Raw genomic sequence first — 15577 nt, 5'->3', positions numbered from 1 at the left:
CCCCTCGCCGCACAAGGGATGTTCCCTCCAACAAGGGAACGGGTTTACTTGGTGACGTCTCACGTTCAACCCTTAACCTCTCCCCGTTACACAACGCGAGAGGTAGAGAGATAATAACTTCGCTTCGGTCAAACGAATATATCTACTCTAATTTCCGTAATGGCTGGCTCATATGTCCTCTGCTCTAGGAATTACTTATGACCGAGTCAGATCACTCCTGAAAGCGATCGACAGAAATAACACTACGTTAGGCCCAACTAGTATTATTTCTCAGAATGCCTGCATCGGCTGGTACATATGCCCTAGCTCGTAGCATTCAGTAGACCCCCTTCACACTGGCTTTGGTCAGATATACAACAGGGGTCGTTCTCTCCTGACCAGTATCTGGGTCAAATGGAACGACACACACACACTTCTCTCCCGCACTAGTCCTGCCTATAGCTATTAATGGAATGTATATATATTGCTACACAATTGATATGGAATAACACAACAGTGCGGCCTAGTCCTATCTTAGATTCCTCACAGGGGGCGCCATATGTCGTGACGTTGTATTAGTTAATGTGACGACTGTTGCTCATCGAATGATTAACGGTTTATAATTACGTGATTAAATGAATTAAGCAATGAATCAAGCAATTATTAACTCATTAACCTGGGGCACCATGGGAACATTGTTTTGATTGAGTTTCTATTTCCCAAATTAACTCAAAGGATATCAGAATATCGATTACAACAGTCGCTAAATTAATCAGTTTCCTCTACAGTCTCATAATCTGAAAGTCGTATAATCCGGGAATCTGCACGGACCCGGGCTTTACCACTGAATTTACCACACCAATCTTAGTTGATTATTTATTTACTAGCAAGCTAAAATGATGATAAAAATGCACATACACAAAACACAGTCTAGCTATGGATTAGGACTTAGTATAACGGGCCAACACACTATGGCGCTTGTTACCCAAAATGGGGATTTTAAAGAGAGAGAAAGAAAGGAAGTACACGAGAGAAATATACATTTGGGTTCATTTGTCAGCCATGCTTATTTAAAATTAGCCTTGCCCCGAACTGCCGCTCTTATGGGTCAGAATATAATGATGTAATTACGTGTTGTAGTTCTCAGGTGGGAAGCTCCGCGTGGGTCGTTTAGGCTTCTAAATGACGAAGTTCTCCGGCGCAACTCTCTGGTTGTCCTCACGATGTCAGTGTCCTTCTTGGCTAAGTGGTCTGATCCTCACCCTTGATCGGAAAGGGGTCTTCTGAGGACAGACAGCTCTGTAGCTCAGAGCTCACAGCTTCGGCTCGAATGGTGTCGATACCACGATTCAATGGAGAGTGGAGGCTGGGTGGTTCGGCTTGAATTCACCCGCTTAGACACAGCTACTCGTCCGTAGCTCGTGTAGAAAAATATTTCTTTGTCTTCAACCTTGTGTTTCGTTTTGGGGTTCGTCGACTTTGTTAGACCTTGGCTGCAGCTTGGGGTCAATAGTCTACTATGTTAATTCTTCACTCTCCTGTCTTATACCCTCGGGTCAGAAGTGGGCGTAACAGCCTTTAGGGCGATTCTCTGGGCGGACCAAGTCAAAGGGGGCAAGGCTTAGATTTGGCTAAAAATCCGATTTTAGACACTAACTTCACATTTCATCTTTATCAAAACATTCTGTTTGATTTGGATATTTTCCAAACAGCGTACAATGTATAAACATCAGGCATATACTGGGAAAACTCTTAAAGGTACAATGTTTTCATAATAACGTCATCTCTTAACCTTTAAAAACAAATACAAAAGTTACATACATTTTAATATTCCACTTTTCGTCATAACCACCATTGTGGCTGACGGAAACCATTGTTCCGAAGTCCCTTTATTGCATGTTTAAGGTTCTGAGGCCAGTTCTCCATTGTTAGGACAAAGGAATTTCTCTGTATTATGGGCATGAGGTGTCATAAAACCCCCACATCTTCAGACCCCTAGATCTCTCCTCCTCTGTTGGGGGTTTGGGAGATAATCTGTAGGGTGGTGGTCTCCTGTACCCTGACCTGATCAGGACAGTCATGACACCTGTATTTGGGGAGTTTCTCCCATTCTTCTCTGCAGATCCTCTCAAGCTCTGTCAGGTTGGATGGGGAGCATTGCAGCACAGTTATTTTCACGTCTCTTCAGAGATGTTTGATCAGGTTGAAGTCCAGGCTCTGGCTGGGCCATTCAAGGACATTCAGAGACTTGAGGTCCTGAGCTCTCTGGAGTGGGTTTTAATCAAGGATCTCTCTGTACTTTGCTCCATTCATCTTTGCCTCGATCCTGACTAGTCTCCCAGTCCCTGCAGCAGAAAAACAAACCCACAGCATGATGCTGCCTTCACCATGCTTCACCGTAGCGGTGGTGCCAGATTTCCTCCATAAGTGACTCTTGGCATTCAGGCGAAATAGTTCAATCTTGGTTTCATCAGACCAGAGAATCTTGTTTCTCATGGTCTGATAGTCTTTAAGTACCTTTTGGCAAAATCCAAGCAGGCTGTCATGTGCCTTTTACTGAGGAGTGGCTTCCGTAGTGCTGCAGAGATTGTTGTTCTTCTGGAAGGTTCTCCTATCTCCACAGAGGAACTCAAGAGCTCTGTCAGAGTGACCATCTGGTTTTTGGTCACCTCCCTGACCAAGGCCCTTCTCCCCCGATTTCTCAGTTTGGCCGGGCTGCCAGCTCTGGGAAGAGTCTTGGTGGTTCCAAACTTCTTCCATTTAAGAATGATGGAGGCCACTGTGTTCTTGGGGACCTTCAATTCGACAGAATTTTTTTTGTACCATTCCCCAGATCTGTGCTTCGACACAATCCTGTCTCGGAGCTCTACAGACCTATGTGTGTATGGAGGTGGGTACGCAAACCTGCGAGCTGCTGCGGCCCCTCATGACGAGTTCAGATTTATTGTGGCCCCCACACCAATCAATGTTTCCCATCCCTGGTGTAAACAGTTTACTGTTTAAAACAAAGCAAGTAGTAAAGAAGCATAAAAAATTGGTTGGTGGCTAAAGGCTTGTGTGTTCATCTGCTGCTCTGCAGGCTGAGCTGGTAATCCCTGTGAAATCATGTACATGTCATATTGAAAAAAGACATACAGTGAGGGGAAAAAGTATTTGATCCCCTGCTGATTTTGTACGTTTGCCCACTGACAAAGAAATGATCAGTCTATAATTTTAATGATAGGTTTATTTGAACAGTGAGAGACAGAATAACAACAAAAAAATCCAGAAAAACGCATGTCAAAAAATGTTATAAATTGATTTGCATTTTAATGAGGGAAATAAGTATTTGACCCCCTCTCAATCAGAAAGATTTCTGGCTCCCAGGTGTCTTTTATACAGGTAATGAGCTGAGATTAGGAGCACACTCTTAAAGGGAGTGCTCCTAATCTCAGTTTGTTACCTGTATAAAAGACACCTGTCCACAGAAGCAATCAATCAATCAGATTCCAAACTCTCTCCAAGGATGTCAGGGACAAGATTGTAGACCTACACAAGGCTGGAATGGGCTACAAGACCATCGCCAAGCAGCTTGGTGAGAAGGTGACAACAGTTTGTGCGATTATCCGCAAATGGAAGAAACACAAAATAACTGTCAATCTCCATCGGCCTGGGGCTCCATGAAGATCTCACCTCGTGGAGTTGCAATGATCATGAGAACGGTGAGGAATCAGCCCAGAACTACACGGGAGGATCTTGTCAATGATCTCAAGGCAGCTGGGACCATAGTCACCAAGAAAACAATTGGTAACACACTACACCGTGAAGGACTGAAATCCTGCAGCGCACGCAAGGTCCCCCTGCTCAAGAAAGCACATATACATGCCCGTCTGAAGTTTTCCAAAGAACATCTGGATGATTCAGAGGACAACTGGGTGAAAGTGTTGTGGTCAGATGAGACCAAAATGGAGTTGATGCACTTTGGCATCAACTCAACTCGTCGTGTTTGGAGGAGGATGAATGCTACCTATGACCCCAAGAACACCATCCCCACCGCCAACCATGGAGGTGGAAACATTATGCTTTGGGGGTGTTTTTCTGCTAAGGGGACAGGACAACTTCACCGCATCAAAGGGACGATGGATGGGGCCATGTACCGTCAAATCTTGGGTGAGAACCTCCTTCCCTCTGCCAGGGCATGGATGGGTATTCCAGCATGACAATGACCCAAAACACACGGCCAAGGCAACGAAGGAGTGGCTCAAGAAGAAGCACTTTAAGGTCCTGGAGTGGTCTAGCCAGTCTCCAGACCTTTATCCCATACAAAATCTGTGGAGGGAGCTGAAGGTTCGAGTTGCCAAACGTCAGCCTCGAAACCTTAATGACTTGGAGAAGATCTGCAAAGAGGAGTGGGACAAAATCCCTCCTGAGATGTGTGCAAACCTGGTGGCCAACTACAAGAAACGTCTGACCTCTGTGATTGCCAACAAGGGTTTTGCCACCAAGTACTAAGTCATGTTTGCAGAGGGGTCAAATACTTATTTCCCTCATTAAAATGCAAATCATTTCATAACATTTTTGACATGCGTTTTTCTGGATTTTTTGTTGTTATTCTGTCTCTCACTGTTCAAATAAACCTACCATTAAAATTATAGACTGATCATTTCTTTGTCAGTGGGCAAATGTACAAAATCAGCAGGGGATCAAATACTTTTTCCCCTCACTGTATCCGCATATTTATTTTATTTCACCTTTATTTAACCAGGTAGGCCAGTTGAGAACAAGTTCTCATTTACAACTGCAACCTGGCGAAGATAAAGCAAAGCAGTTCAACACGTACAACAACACAAAGTTACACATAAACAAACATACAGTCAATAATACAGTAGGAAAAAAAGTATGTATACAGTGTGTGCAAGTAAGGTAAGATAAGGGAGGTAAGGCAATAAAATAGGCCATAGTGGCGAGGTAATTACAATATACCAATTAAACACTGGAGTGAGATGTGCAGAAGATGAATGTGCAAGTAGAGATACTGTGGTGCAAAGGAGCAAAATAAATACAGTATGGGGATGAGGTAGTTGGATGGGCTATTTACAGAAGGGCTATGTACAGCCAGTGGGTTTGGCGACGAATATGCAGTGAAGGCCAGCCAACAAGAGCATACAGGTCGCAGTGGTGGGTAGTATATTCGTCGCCAAACCCACTGGCTCCAGGTCATCTATAAGTCTATGCTAGCTAAAGCCCCGCCTCAGCTCACTGGTCACCATAGTAACACACACCTGTAGCACGCGCTCCAGCAGGTATATTTCAATGGTCACCCCCAAATCCAAAACACTCCTTTGGCCGCCTTTCCTTCCAGTTCTCTGCTGCCAACGACTGGAACTAATTGCAAAAATCACTGAAGCTGGAGTCTTATATCTCCCTCTCTAACTTTAAGCATCAGCTGTCAGAGCAGCTTACCTGTACACAGCCAATCTGTAAATAGCACACCCAACTACCTCATCCCCTTTGGTGACAAACGGATGGCACTGTGATAGACTACATCCAATTTGCTGAGTAGAGTGTTGGAGGCTATTTTGTAAATGACATCGCCGAAGTCAAGGATCGGTAGGATAGTCAGTTTTACGAGGGTATGTTTGGCAGCATGAGTGAAGGAGGCTTTGTTGCGAAATAGGAAGCCGATTCCAGATTTAATTTTGGATTGGAGATGCTTAACCTCTATGGGCTATGTGGGACGCAAGCGCCCCACCCCTGGTACACCCTATCAACAACAGGTGAAATATCAAGAGCGCCAAATTTGAAAACAATTAAATGTCATAATTCAAATTTCTCAAACATACAACTATCTTACACCCTTTGAAAGATAAACATCTCCTTAATCTAACCACGTTGTCCGATTTCAAAAAGGCTTTACGGCGAAAGCATAAAGTTAGATTATGTTAGGACAGTACATTGAAAATAGCTGTGTGTAATGTTTTGTCAATGCAAAGACACGCGTCACCAAAAGCAGAAAACCAGCTAAAATTATGCACTAACCATTGACAATCTCCATCAGATGACACTCTTAGGACATTATGTTAGACAATACATGCATTTTTAGTTCTATCAAGTTCATATTTATATCCAAAAACAGCGTTTTACTATGGCGTTGATGTTGAGGAAATCTTTTCCCTCCAATACCGCCAGTCAAATCAGCACAACAAATTAAATAATTACTATTCGAAAACATTGGTAAAATATTATATTGTCATTCAAAGAATTATAGATTTACATCTCTTGAACGCAACCGGATTGCCAGATTTAAAAATAACCTTACTGGGAAATCACACTTTGCAGTAATCTGAGCACTGCGCCCAGAAAAATACGCTTTGCGATACAGACTAACCGCTATGTTGGAGAGATCTAAAATCGAAAATACTATGTAAATAATCCATTACCTTTGATTCTCTTCATCAGATGTCACTTCCAGGAATCCCAGGTCCATAACAAATGTAGTTTTGTTCGAAAAAGCTCATAATTTATGTCCAAAAAGCTCCGTGTTGTTAGCACATGATCTAAGCCCGCCGGACTTCTCTTCATGAAAGAGGGGAGAAAAAATATTTACGTTCGTTCAAACATGTCAAACGTTGTATAGCATAAATCATAAGGGCCTTTTTCAACCAGAACATGAATAATATTCAAGGCGGACGATTGCATTCTCTTTTAAAACGTATTGGAACGAGAGTACCCAACATGAACTCGCGCGCCAGAGTCTTGTCGGCCACCACCGTTCCAAGGCTCTTGTTCGTTCAGTTCTCACAGTAGAAGACTCAAACAACTTTGTAAAGACTGGTGACATCTAGTGGAAGCCATAGGAAGTGCTCAACGATTAATAAGCCCCTGTGTGTTTCAATGGCATAGGCTTAAAGGTAATTCAACACATCAGGTATCCACTTCCTGTCAGAATTTGTCTCAGGGTTTTGACTGCCATATGAGTTCTGTTATACTTACAGACACCATTCAAACAGTTTTAGAAAATTCAGAGTGTTTTCTATCCAAACCTGAACAATAATATGCATATTCTAGCTTCTGAGTTGGTGTAGGAGGCAGTTAAAAATGGGCACATATTTTTTTCAAAATTCTCAATACTGCCCCCTATCCCCAACAGGTTGTGAGTCTGGAAGGAGAGTTTACAGTCTAACCAGACACCTAGGTATTTGTAGTTGTCCACATATTCTAAGTCAGAGCCGTCCAGAGTAGTGATGCTAGTTTGGCGGGAGGGTGCGGGCAGCAATCGGTTGAAGAGCATGCACCTAGTTTTACTTGAATTTAAAAGCAGTTGGAGGCCTCGTTTGGAGGTTTGATAGCATAGGTATTGGGCAAGTTGCTGCAGGGGGTGCTGAGATGTTGGCCGGGGTAGGGGTAGCCAGGTGGAAATCATGGCCAGCCGTAGAAAAATGCTTATTGAAATGATTGATTATCGTAGTTTATTATCGTAGTTTTATCCGTGGTGACATTGTTTCCTACCCTCACATATCCATGTGCAATCAGATTGAACTAAGACCTAACATGGGAGCGGTCCCGTGTTCATGAGAACAGGAATTAGGGTTGAGATGGTGTCGTGCTCCTCCTCCAACTTCTTAGCCAAGCAAAAGGAAATAGGTCTTTATCAATAAAACATCACAATAAGGTGCAGAGTGTTCAATTAGCCTGCTGGTGGGCAAGGAGACCCCTGCTCTGCTAAAACCATTTACAACTGTGTGCGCCGTTTTCAAGGGATTGTTAAATAAACGTTAACTATTTGGTTGTAATATCATCACCTCTTGAAGAGCATAGATCATAATTACAAATGTCAGATAATTCCATGCAAACAAATTGTGCACATTTAGCACAGTTATACAGCAGGTAACTGCATGCTTTTCATGATCAGTAAAAATATGTTGATCATGTCATTTTTAGCCTCACGATATCTCTAAATATTGGCCACCAATAATTGGATATTTGAGTGATATGAAATCAAAGTGAACTATACCTGACAAGAATGAGTGGTTTAGGTTGATTTCCCATCCTTTCTGGGCTCAGCCTGTCAAGCAGCAAGGAGGACACATTTGCGGATGAACTGTTAGATGATAATGCTTACATTGCAAGCTACCGGTAGAACAGTTGGCTAAACATATAGGCTAGTGGTAAACTGACCTAATGTACTTTTTTCTCCAACCAATGTAAGCCTACCTAGAAAAGTTAGCTAACATCCCCTTTTCAACATTGTTTTTAAGAGTGTTTAATCATGATTGCTGCTAACAGACATGGTTACATTGATTGATGGATCACGTCAAATTGACTAACTAGCTAATAACAGATCAGGTCAATATGGCTAGTTAACAAGCTAACTTTCAGGGGATTAACTAGATGGCTATATACAAATATTGTTTGATTTGCTTGCCATCTAGTGGTAATGACAGTATTCCAACTGATAACTTTACCAGGATGAGGACTTGCCAATGTCAAGCTCTTTCCAAAAGCCTAATCTCTGATGAAGCAAGCTAAATGACACATAGCTAGCTACATGCCAAATGGATAGGCTACCCTCACGTATCTGAAATTACATGATCAATTGATGTTTACTGATCATGAAAAGCATGCAGTTACTTGCTGTATAACTCTGATGATGACTATGCTCTTCAAGATATTATGATATTGAAACCAAATAGTTAAAACATATATTTAACAATCCCTTGAAAACGGCACGAAGTTGTCAATTGTTTCAGTGGAGCTGGGGGTCTCCATACCCCCCAGCATTCAAATCGAACGCTCTGCACCGTATTATTGATAACGACCTATATGGTGTTGGCATTGTTTTCCCTTTCACGGTTTACGTGCTACCAAAGATGCATAATTAACACTGTTTTGTCCTTGGCATTCAAACACAAGAAGCAAAGCTGGGACTTGAGTCTCATCAACTGCCGTAACCGGGTAGAGATCAAAAGACATATGATTTTCAACAAACACTTCTTCCTCCAGTAAACAAGGGAGGTCTGAAGGCTGTTCTATTCAGTGAGATTGGCATTAACTTTCTCTATCAGGAAGTATCTGACTCCTTTGTCCAATTCTCATCAAAGTTGTCAATTAGGACCACTCTTCTTTATGTCACATGATCAGTCATGCAGAGGTGTCTCTCTCTCTCTTTCTCCTTCGCCCCTTCTTCCTACTATCTTTCTCTCTCCTACCTCCATTAATCTCTCTCGGGGGCCCCAAATCTCAGCTTTGTCAGAGCTTGATGAGTGGGTTTGAATTGTTCAAGGCTATCGTTTCGCTCTACTGCACACTATTGATTAATAATACTGGCATTGCAAGCTTTTCCTCCTGCACGTTACTCCTTTGTTTTAATTTATCGCTCCGTCAACAGCCCGTAGTTGATTGATATTCCTGATGCTGGCCAGGGCCCCTGGGGGCCTCATTGGGGCCACATTTGTTTACAGCTCTTATTAATGATTCACTTAGTTCTGCTTTATTAAGCTACACTCACCGCTGCTCCCAATCTGCAGCCAGGCAGTGGGATGGACCAGACGAGAGAGAAATCCATGTTAAAGTTCCCGAAAGTTCATCCATCCTCTCTGAAAACAAATCTATTTACAAACTCTGTTCCTAGATAATTGAAGAGAGCAGAGTAAATAATTTATGTTGGGTGTGTTACTTGTTACCAGATGAAGGGCGGTGGAATTCAGAGGTGTCAGCTAGTAGTGATGTTTGTATGACTTGTCAATGACCGTGCTCGTCTTTGCTAGCCTGGTTAAACCAGACTGAACCCTGCACTCACCATGACACAATGGTGATCACAGAGTTCAGTCTGGGTTAACCAGGCTATGCCCTTGCCTCTTGTTGTTCCCAGAAGTGTCTACCTGTATGATGTCAGAGTGGATCAGCTGGTCTCCGTGCAGTGAGTCCTGTGGGATGGGGATGAGGTATCGGCAGCGCTACATCAAACAGTTCCCCGAGGATGGATCCATCTGCTCTCTGAACACTGAGGAGACAGAAAAGTGTGTGGTCAACGACGACTGCTGTGAGTCTCAGTGAAACATGGAGATGACCCAAATTGTGACATCAGGATCATGTTGTGGGTTCAGGCCTTTTGGTGTTAAAGACTAAAAGATTATGTTTTGTCTATAATATGATGGCATGATGACATATAGTTAAAATAATCTAAGCAGTACAAATCCTGTGTTGAAAAGCTGCTATATGCCACCAGGCTTAATATTCAGTCAGTGTGTTAATGGAACATGGTTTCTCAAGTAAATGTTAACAACAGTAATCGCAAGCTGCTATAACAAAGTCCCATCCCTGTGGATGAGTGTATATCTGCCCATGTAAATCCATCAGCCCCCAGTAGCTGTGTGGTGACGGAGTGGGGCGAGTGGGATCCCTGCAGCACCACCTGTGGGCTGGGTATGAAGCGGCGTGAACGCATGGTGAAGATGCCCCCCTCAGACGGTTCCATGTGCAAGGCGGAGGTGGCAGAGGTGGAGAAGTGCATGATGCCTGACTGCAGTGAGTAATTCCTCCAACACCCACTCAACAACTGCCTCAGCACTGTGACAGGCAGCCTTGTTCAGCCATCTGCCAAGGGGCCTTGTAGTTTGTACCTATCTAGATCCAACCGGCTAGATACACACTCAAATCGACAGATCTCTCAGAGGAGCGCATGCATGAGAATACATTCAAACAATATGATAATTTCAAGTCCCTTCAGCTAAAACAGTAGCTGAAGATGGCGGGAATGTTGTCATGTATGTTGAAACTATTGTTCTGAACAGCAGGGGACATTATTATGTATCATGTATTATGCCTGCTTGGTATATCCCTGCAGACACCATCCTGTGTATGCTGTCTCCGTGGTCGGACTGGAGCGTCTGTAGTGTAACGTGTGGGAAGGGCGTGAGGGCACGCCAGCGAATGCTCAAGTCTCCGGACCTAGGGGAGTGTACAGAGGAGCTGGAACAGGTGGAGCGGTGTATGCAGCCTGAGTGTCGTAAGTGTCATCATCAGATGTTGTCGTACACTTTACCACTACCATCAACTCTAAATCACAGTCTGGCCACTGGGAACTTAACCTGTCTGGGCAAGCGTCCCACCCTAGTCAACAGCCAGTGGAATCACGTGGCGCGAAATACAAATACCTCAAAAATGCTATAACTTCAATTTCTCAAACATATGACTATTTTACACCATTTTAAAGACAAGACTCTCGTTAATCTAACCACACTGTCCGATTTCAAAAAGGCTTTACAGCGAAAGCAAAACATTAGATGATGTCAGGAGAGTACCCTGCCAAAAATAATCACACAGCCATTTTCAAAGCAAGCATATATGTCACAAAAACCAAAACCACAGCTAAATGCAGCACTAACCTTTGATGAGCTTCATCAGATGACACTCCTAGGACATTATGTTATACAATACATGCATGTTTTGCTCAGTCAAGTTCATATTTATATCAAAAACCATATTTTTACATTAGCATGTGATGTTCAGAACTAGCACACCCACTGAAAACTTCCGGTGAATTTACTAAATTACTCATGATAAACGTTGACAAAATACATAACAATTATTTTAAGAATTATAGATACAGAACTCCTTTATGCAATCGCGGTGTCAGATTTAAAATAGCTTTTCAGCGAAAGCACATTTTGCAATATTCTGAGTACATAGCTCAGCTGGCGTCAAGCCAGCGCAATTGTCAAACATACACTCGTTTGCAATATCGAACTGTTTAACCCTAACCCTCATCGCCAAACCTACTGGCTCCAGGTCATCTACAAGTCTTTGCTAGGTCAAGCCCCACCTTATCTCAGCTCACTGGTCACCATAGCAACACCCACCCGTAGCTCGCACTCCAGCAGGTATATTTCACTGGTCATCCCCAAATCTTCACAAAGTCCTTTGCTGTTGTTCTGGGATTGATTTGCACGTTTCGCACCAAAGTACATTCATCTCTAGGAGACAGAACGCGTCTCCTTCCTGAGTGATATGATGGCTGCGTGGACCCATGGTGTTTATACTATTGTTTGTACAGATGAATGTGGTACCTTCAGGCATTTGGGAATTGCTCCCAAGGATGAACCAGATTTGTGGAGGTCTTGGCTGATTTCTTTTGATTTTCCCATGATGTCAAGCAAAGAGGCACTGAGTTTGAAGGTAGGCCTTGAAATACATCCACAGGTACACCTCCAATTGACTCAAATTATGTCAATTATCCTATCAGAAGCTTCTAAAGCCATGACATAATTTTCTGGAATTTTACAAGCTGTTTAAATGCACAGTGAAATTAGTGTATGTAAACTTCTGACCCACTGGAATTGTGATACAGTGAATTATCCAGATCTGTACCCAAACAATTTGAACTTCTACTTTTAAAAATCCACCTCTCTAAAAACAAGTCTCTCACCGTTGCCGCCTGCTATAGACAACCCTCTGCCTCCAGCTGTGCTCTGGACACCATATGTGAACTGATTGCCCCCCATCTATCTTCAGAGCTCGTGCTGCTAGGTGACCTAAACTGGGACATGCTTGACACCCCAGCCATCCTACAATCTAAGCTTGATGCCCTCAATCTCACACAAATTATCCATGAACCTACCAGGTACCACCCGAAAGCCATAAACACGGGCACCCTCATAGATATCATCCTAACCAACTTGCCCTCTAAATAAACCTCTACTGTTTTCAACCAAGACCTCAGCGATCCCTGCCTCATTGCCAGCATCCGTAATGGGTCAGCGGTCAAACAACCTCCACTCATCACTGTCAAACGCTCCCTGAAACACTACAGCGAGCAGGCCTTTCTAATCGACCTGGCCGAGGTATCCTGGAAGGATATTGACCTCATCCCGTCAGTAGAGGATGCCTGGTTAATTTTTTTTAAATGCCTTCCTCACCATCTTAAATATGCATGCCCCATTCAAGAAATTTAGAACCAGGAACAGATATAGCCCTTGGTTCTCTCCAGACCTGACTGCCCTTAACCAACACAAAAACATCCTGTGGCGTTGTGCGTTAGCATTGAACAGCCCCCGTGATATGCAACTTTTCAGGGAAGTTAGAAACCAATATACACAGGCAGTTAGAAAAGCCATGGCTAGCTTTTTCAAGCAGAAATTTGCTTTCTGCAACACAAACTCAAAAAAGTTCTGGGACACTGTAAAGTCCATCGAGAATAAGAGCACCTCCTCCCAGCTGCCCACTGCACTGAGGATAGGAAAGTCTGTCACCACTGACAAATCCACTATAATTGAGAATTTAATAAGCATTTTTCTACGGCTGGTCATGCTTTCCACCTGGCTACCCCTACCCCGGTCAACAGCACTGCACCCCCCACAGCAACTCGCCCAAGCCTTCCCCATTTCTCCTTCTCCCAAATCCAGTCAGCTGATGTTCTGAAAGAGCTGCAAAATCTGGACCCCTACAAATCAGCCGGGCTAGACAATCTGGACCCTTTCTTTCTAAAATTATCTGCCGAAATTATTGCAATCCTTATTACTAGCCTGTTCAACCTCTCTTTCGTATCGTCTGAGATTCCCATAGATTGGAAAGCTGCCGCGGTAAAGTCCCCCTTTATCTCAGCTCGCTGGTCACCATAGCAGCACCCACCTGTAGCACGCGCTCCAGCAGGTATATCTCACTGGTCACCCCCAAAGCCAATTCCTCCATTGGCCGCCTCTCCTTCCAGTTCTCTGCTGCCAATGACTGGAACAAACTACAAAAATCTCTGAAACTGGAAACACTTATCTCCCTCACTAGCTTTAAGCACTAGCTGTCAGAGCAGCTCACAGATTACTGCACCTGTACATAGCCCATCTATAATTTAGCCCAAACAACTACCTCTTCCCCTACTGTATTTATTTATTTACTTATTTTGCTCCTTTGCACCCCATTATTTATATTACTACTTTGCACTTTCTTCCACTGCAAATCTACCATTCCAGTGTCTTACTTGCTATATTGAATGTACTTTACCACCATGGCCTTTTTTTTGCCTTTACTTCCCTTATCTCACCTCATTTGCTCACTTTGTATATAGACTCATTTTTCTACTGTATTATTGCTGTATGTTTGTTTTACTCCATAAATCTATATACAATGTGAGCAAATGAGGTGAGATAAGGGAGGTAAAGGCAAAAAAAGGCCATGGTGGTATGTGTCAAACTGCTTTGCTTTATCTTGGCCAGGTCGCAATTGTAAATGAGAACTTGTTCTCAATTTGCCTACCTGGTTAAATAAAGGTGAAATAAAAAAAATATATAAAAAATAATCTGTCTGTAAACAATTGTTGGAAAAATTACTTGTGTCATACACAAAGTAGATGTCCTAACCGACTTGCCAAAACTATAGTTTGTTAACAAGAAATTTGTGGAGTGGTTGAAAAACAAGTCTTAATGACTCCAACCTAAGTGTATGTAAACTTCTGACTTAAGCTGCATATGCCCATCACGGAATGAGAGATGAGATAATCTGGTGACATTTTTCTATGGCTGGCCATGCTTTCCACCTGGCTACCCCTACCCCGGTCAACAGCCCTGCGCCTCCCACAGCAACTCGCCTAAACCTCCTGAACTTCTCCTTCACCCAAATCCAGATAGCTGATGTTCTGAAAGAGCTGCAAAATCTGGACCCCTACAAATCAGCCTGGCTAGACAATCTGGACCCTCTCTTTCTAAAATTATCTGCCGAAATTATTGCAACCCCTATTACTAGCCTGTTCAACCTCTCTTTCGTATCGTCTGAGATTCCCATAGATTGGAAAGCTGCCGCGGTCATCCCCCTCTTCAAAGGGGGAGACACTCTAGACCCAAACTGCTACAGACCTATATCTATTCTACCCTGCCTTTCTAAGGTCTTTGAAAGCCAAGTTAACAAACAGATTACTGACCATTTCGAATCTCACCGTACCTTCTCCGCTATGCAATCTGGTTTCAGAGCTGGTCATGGCTGCACCTCAGCCACGCTCAAGGTCGTAAACGATATCATAACCGCCATCGATAAGAGACATTACTGTGCAGCCGTATTCATTGACCTGACTAAGGCTTTCGACTCTGTCAATCACAACATTCTTATTGGCAGACTCAACAGCCTTGGTTTCTCAAATGATTGCCTCGCTTGTTTCACCAACTACTTCTCCGATAGAGTTCAGTATGTCAAATCGGAGGGCCTGTTGTCTGGACCTCTGGCAGTCTCTATGGGGGTGCCACAGGGTTAAATTCTCGGGCCGACTCTCTTCTCTGTATACATCAATGATGTCGCTCTCGCTGCTGGTGATTCTTTGATCCACTTCTACGCAGACGACACCATTCTGTATACCTCTGGCCCTTCTTTGGACACTGTGTTAACTAACCTCCAGATGAGCTTCAATGCCATACAACTCTCCTTCCGTGGCCTCCAACCGCTCTTAAATGCAAGTAAAACTAAATGAATACTCTTCAACCGATCGCTGCCCGCACCTGCCCGCCCGTCCAGCATGGACGGTTCTTACTTAGAATATGTGGACAACTACAAATACCTAGGTGTCTGGTTAGATTGTAAACTCTCCTTCCAGACTCACATTAAACACATTAAACATCTCCAATCCAAAATTAAATCTAGA

General features: G+C 43.3%; 1 protein-coding gene across 3 annotated transcripts in view; it reads left to right on the top strand.

The window, feature by feature from the left end:
• The window catches only part of LOC115197483 (spondin-1), a 116641-nt gene that overhangs the window by 84586 nt on the left and 16478 nt on the right, over positions 1-15577 (top strand). For 2 of the 3 annotated variants that reach the window (XM_029759058.1, XM_029759056.1), the window contains exons 12-14: positions 9830-10000; positions 10318-10485; positions 10805-10966. In XM_029759058.1, the coding sequence (XP_029614918.1) occupies positions 9830-10000; positions 10318-10485; positions 10805-10966 (501 nt within the window). The remainder of the gene's footprint in view (positions 1-9829; positions 10001-10317; positions 10486-10804; positions 10967-15577) is intronic. The other variant, XM_029759057.1, reaches the window with a different exon arrangement.

This window comes from Salmo trutta, chromosome 7 (genome assembly GCF_901001165.1).
Source record: "Salmo trutta chromosome 7, fSalTru1.1, whole genome shotgun sequence".
Taxonomy (NCBI): domain Eukaryota; kingdom Metazoa; phylum Chordata; class Actinopteri; order Salmoniformes; family Salmonidae; genus Salmo; species Salmo trutta.
This window is presented reverse-complemented; position numbering and strand designations above follow the sequence as displayed.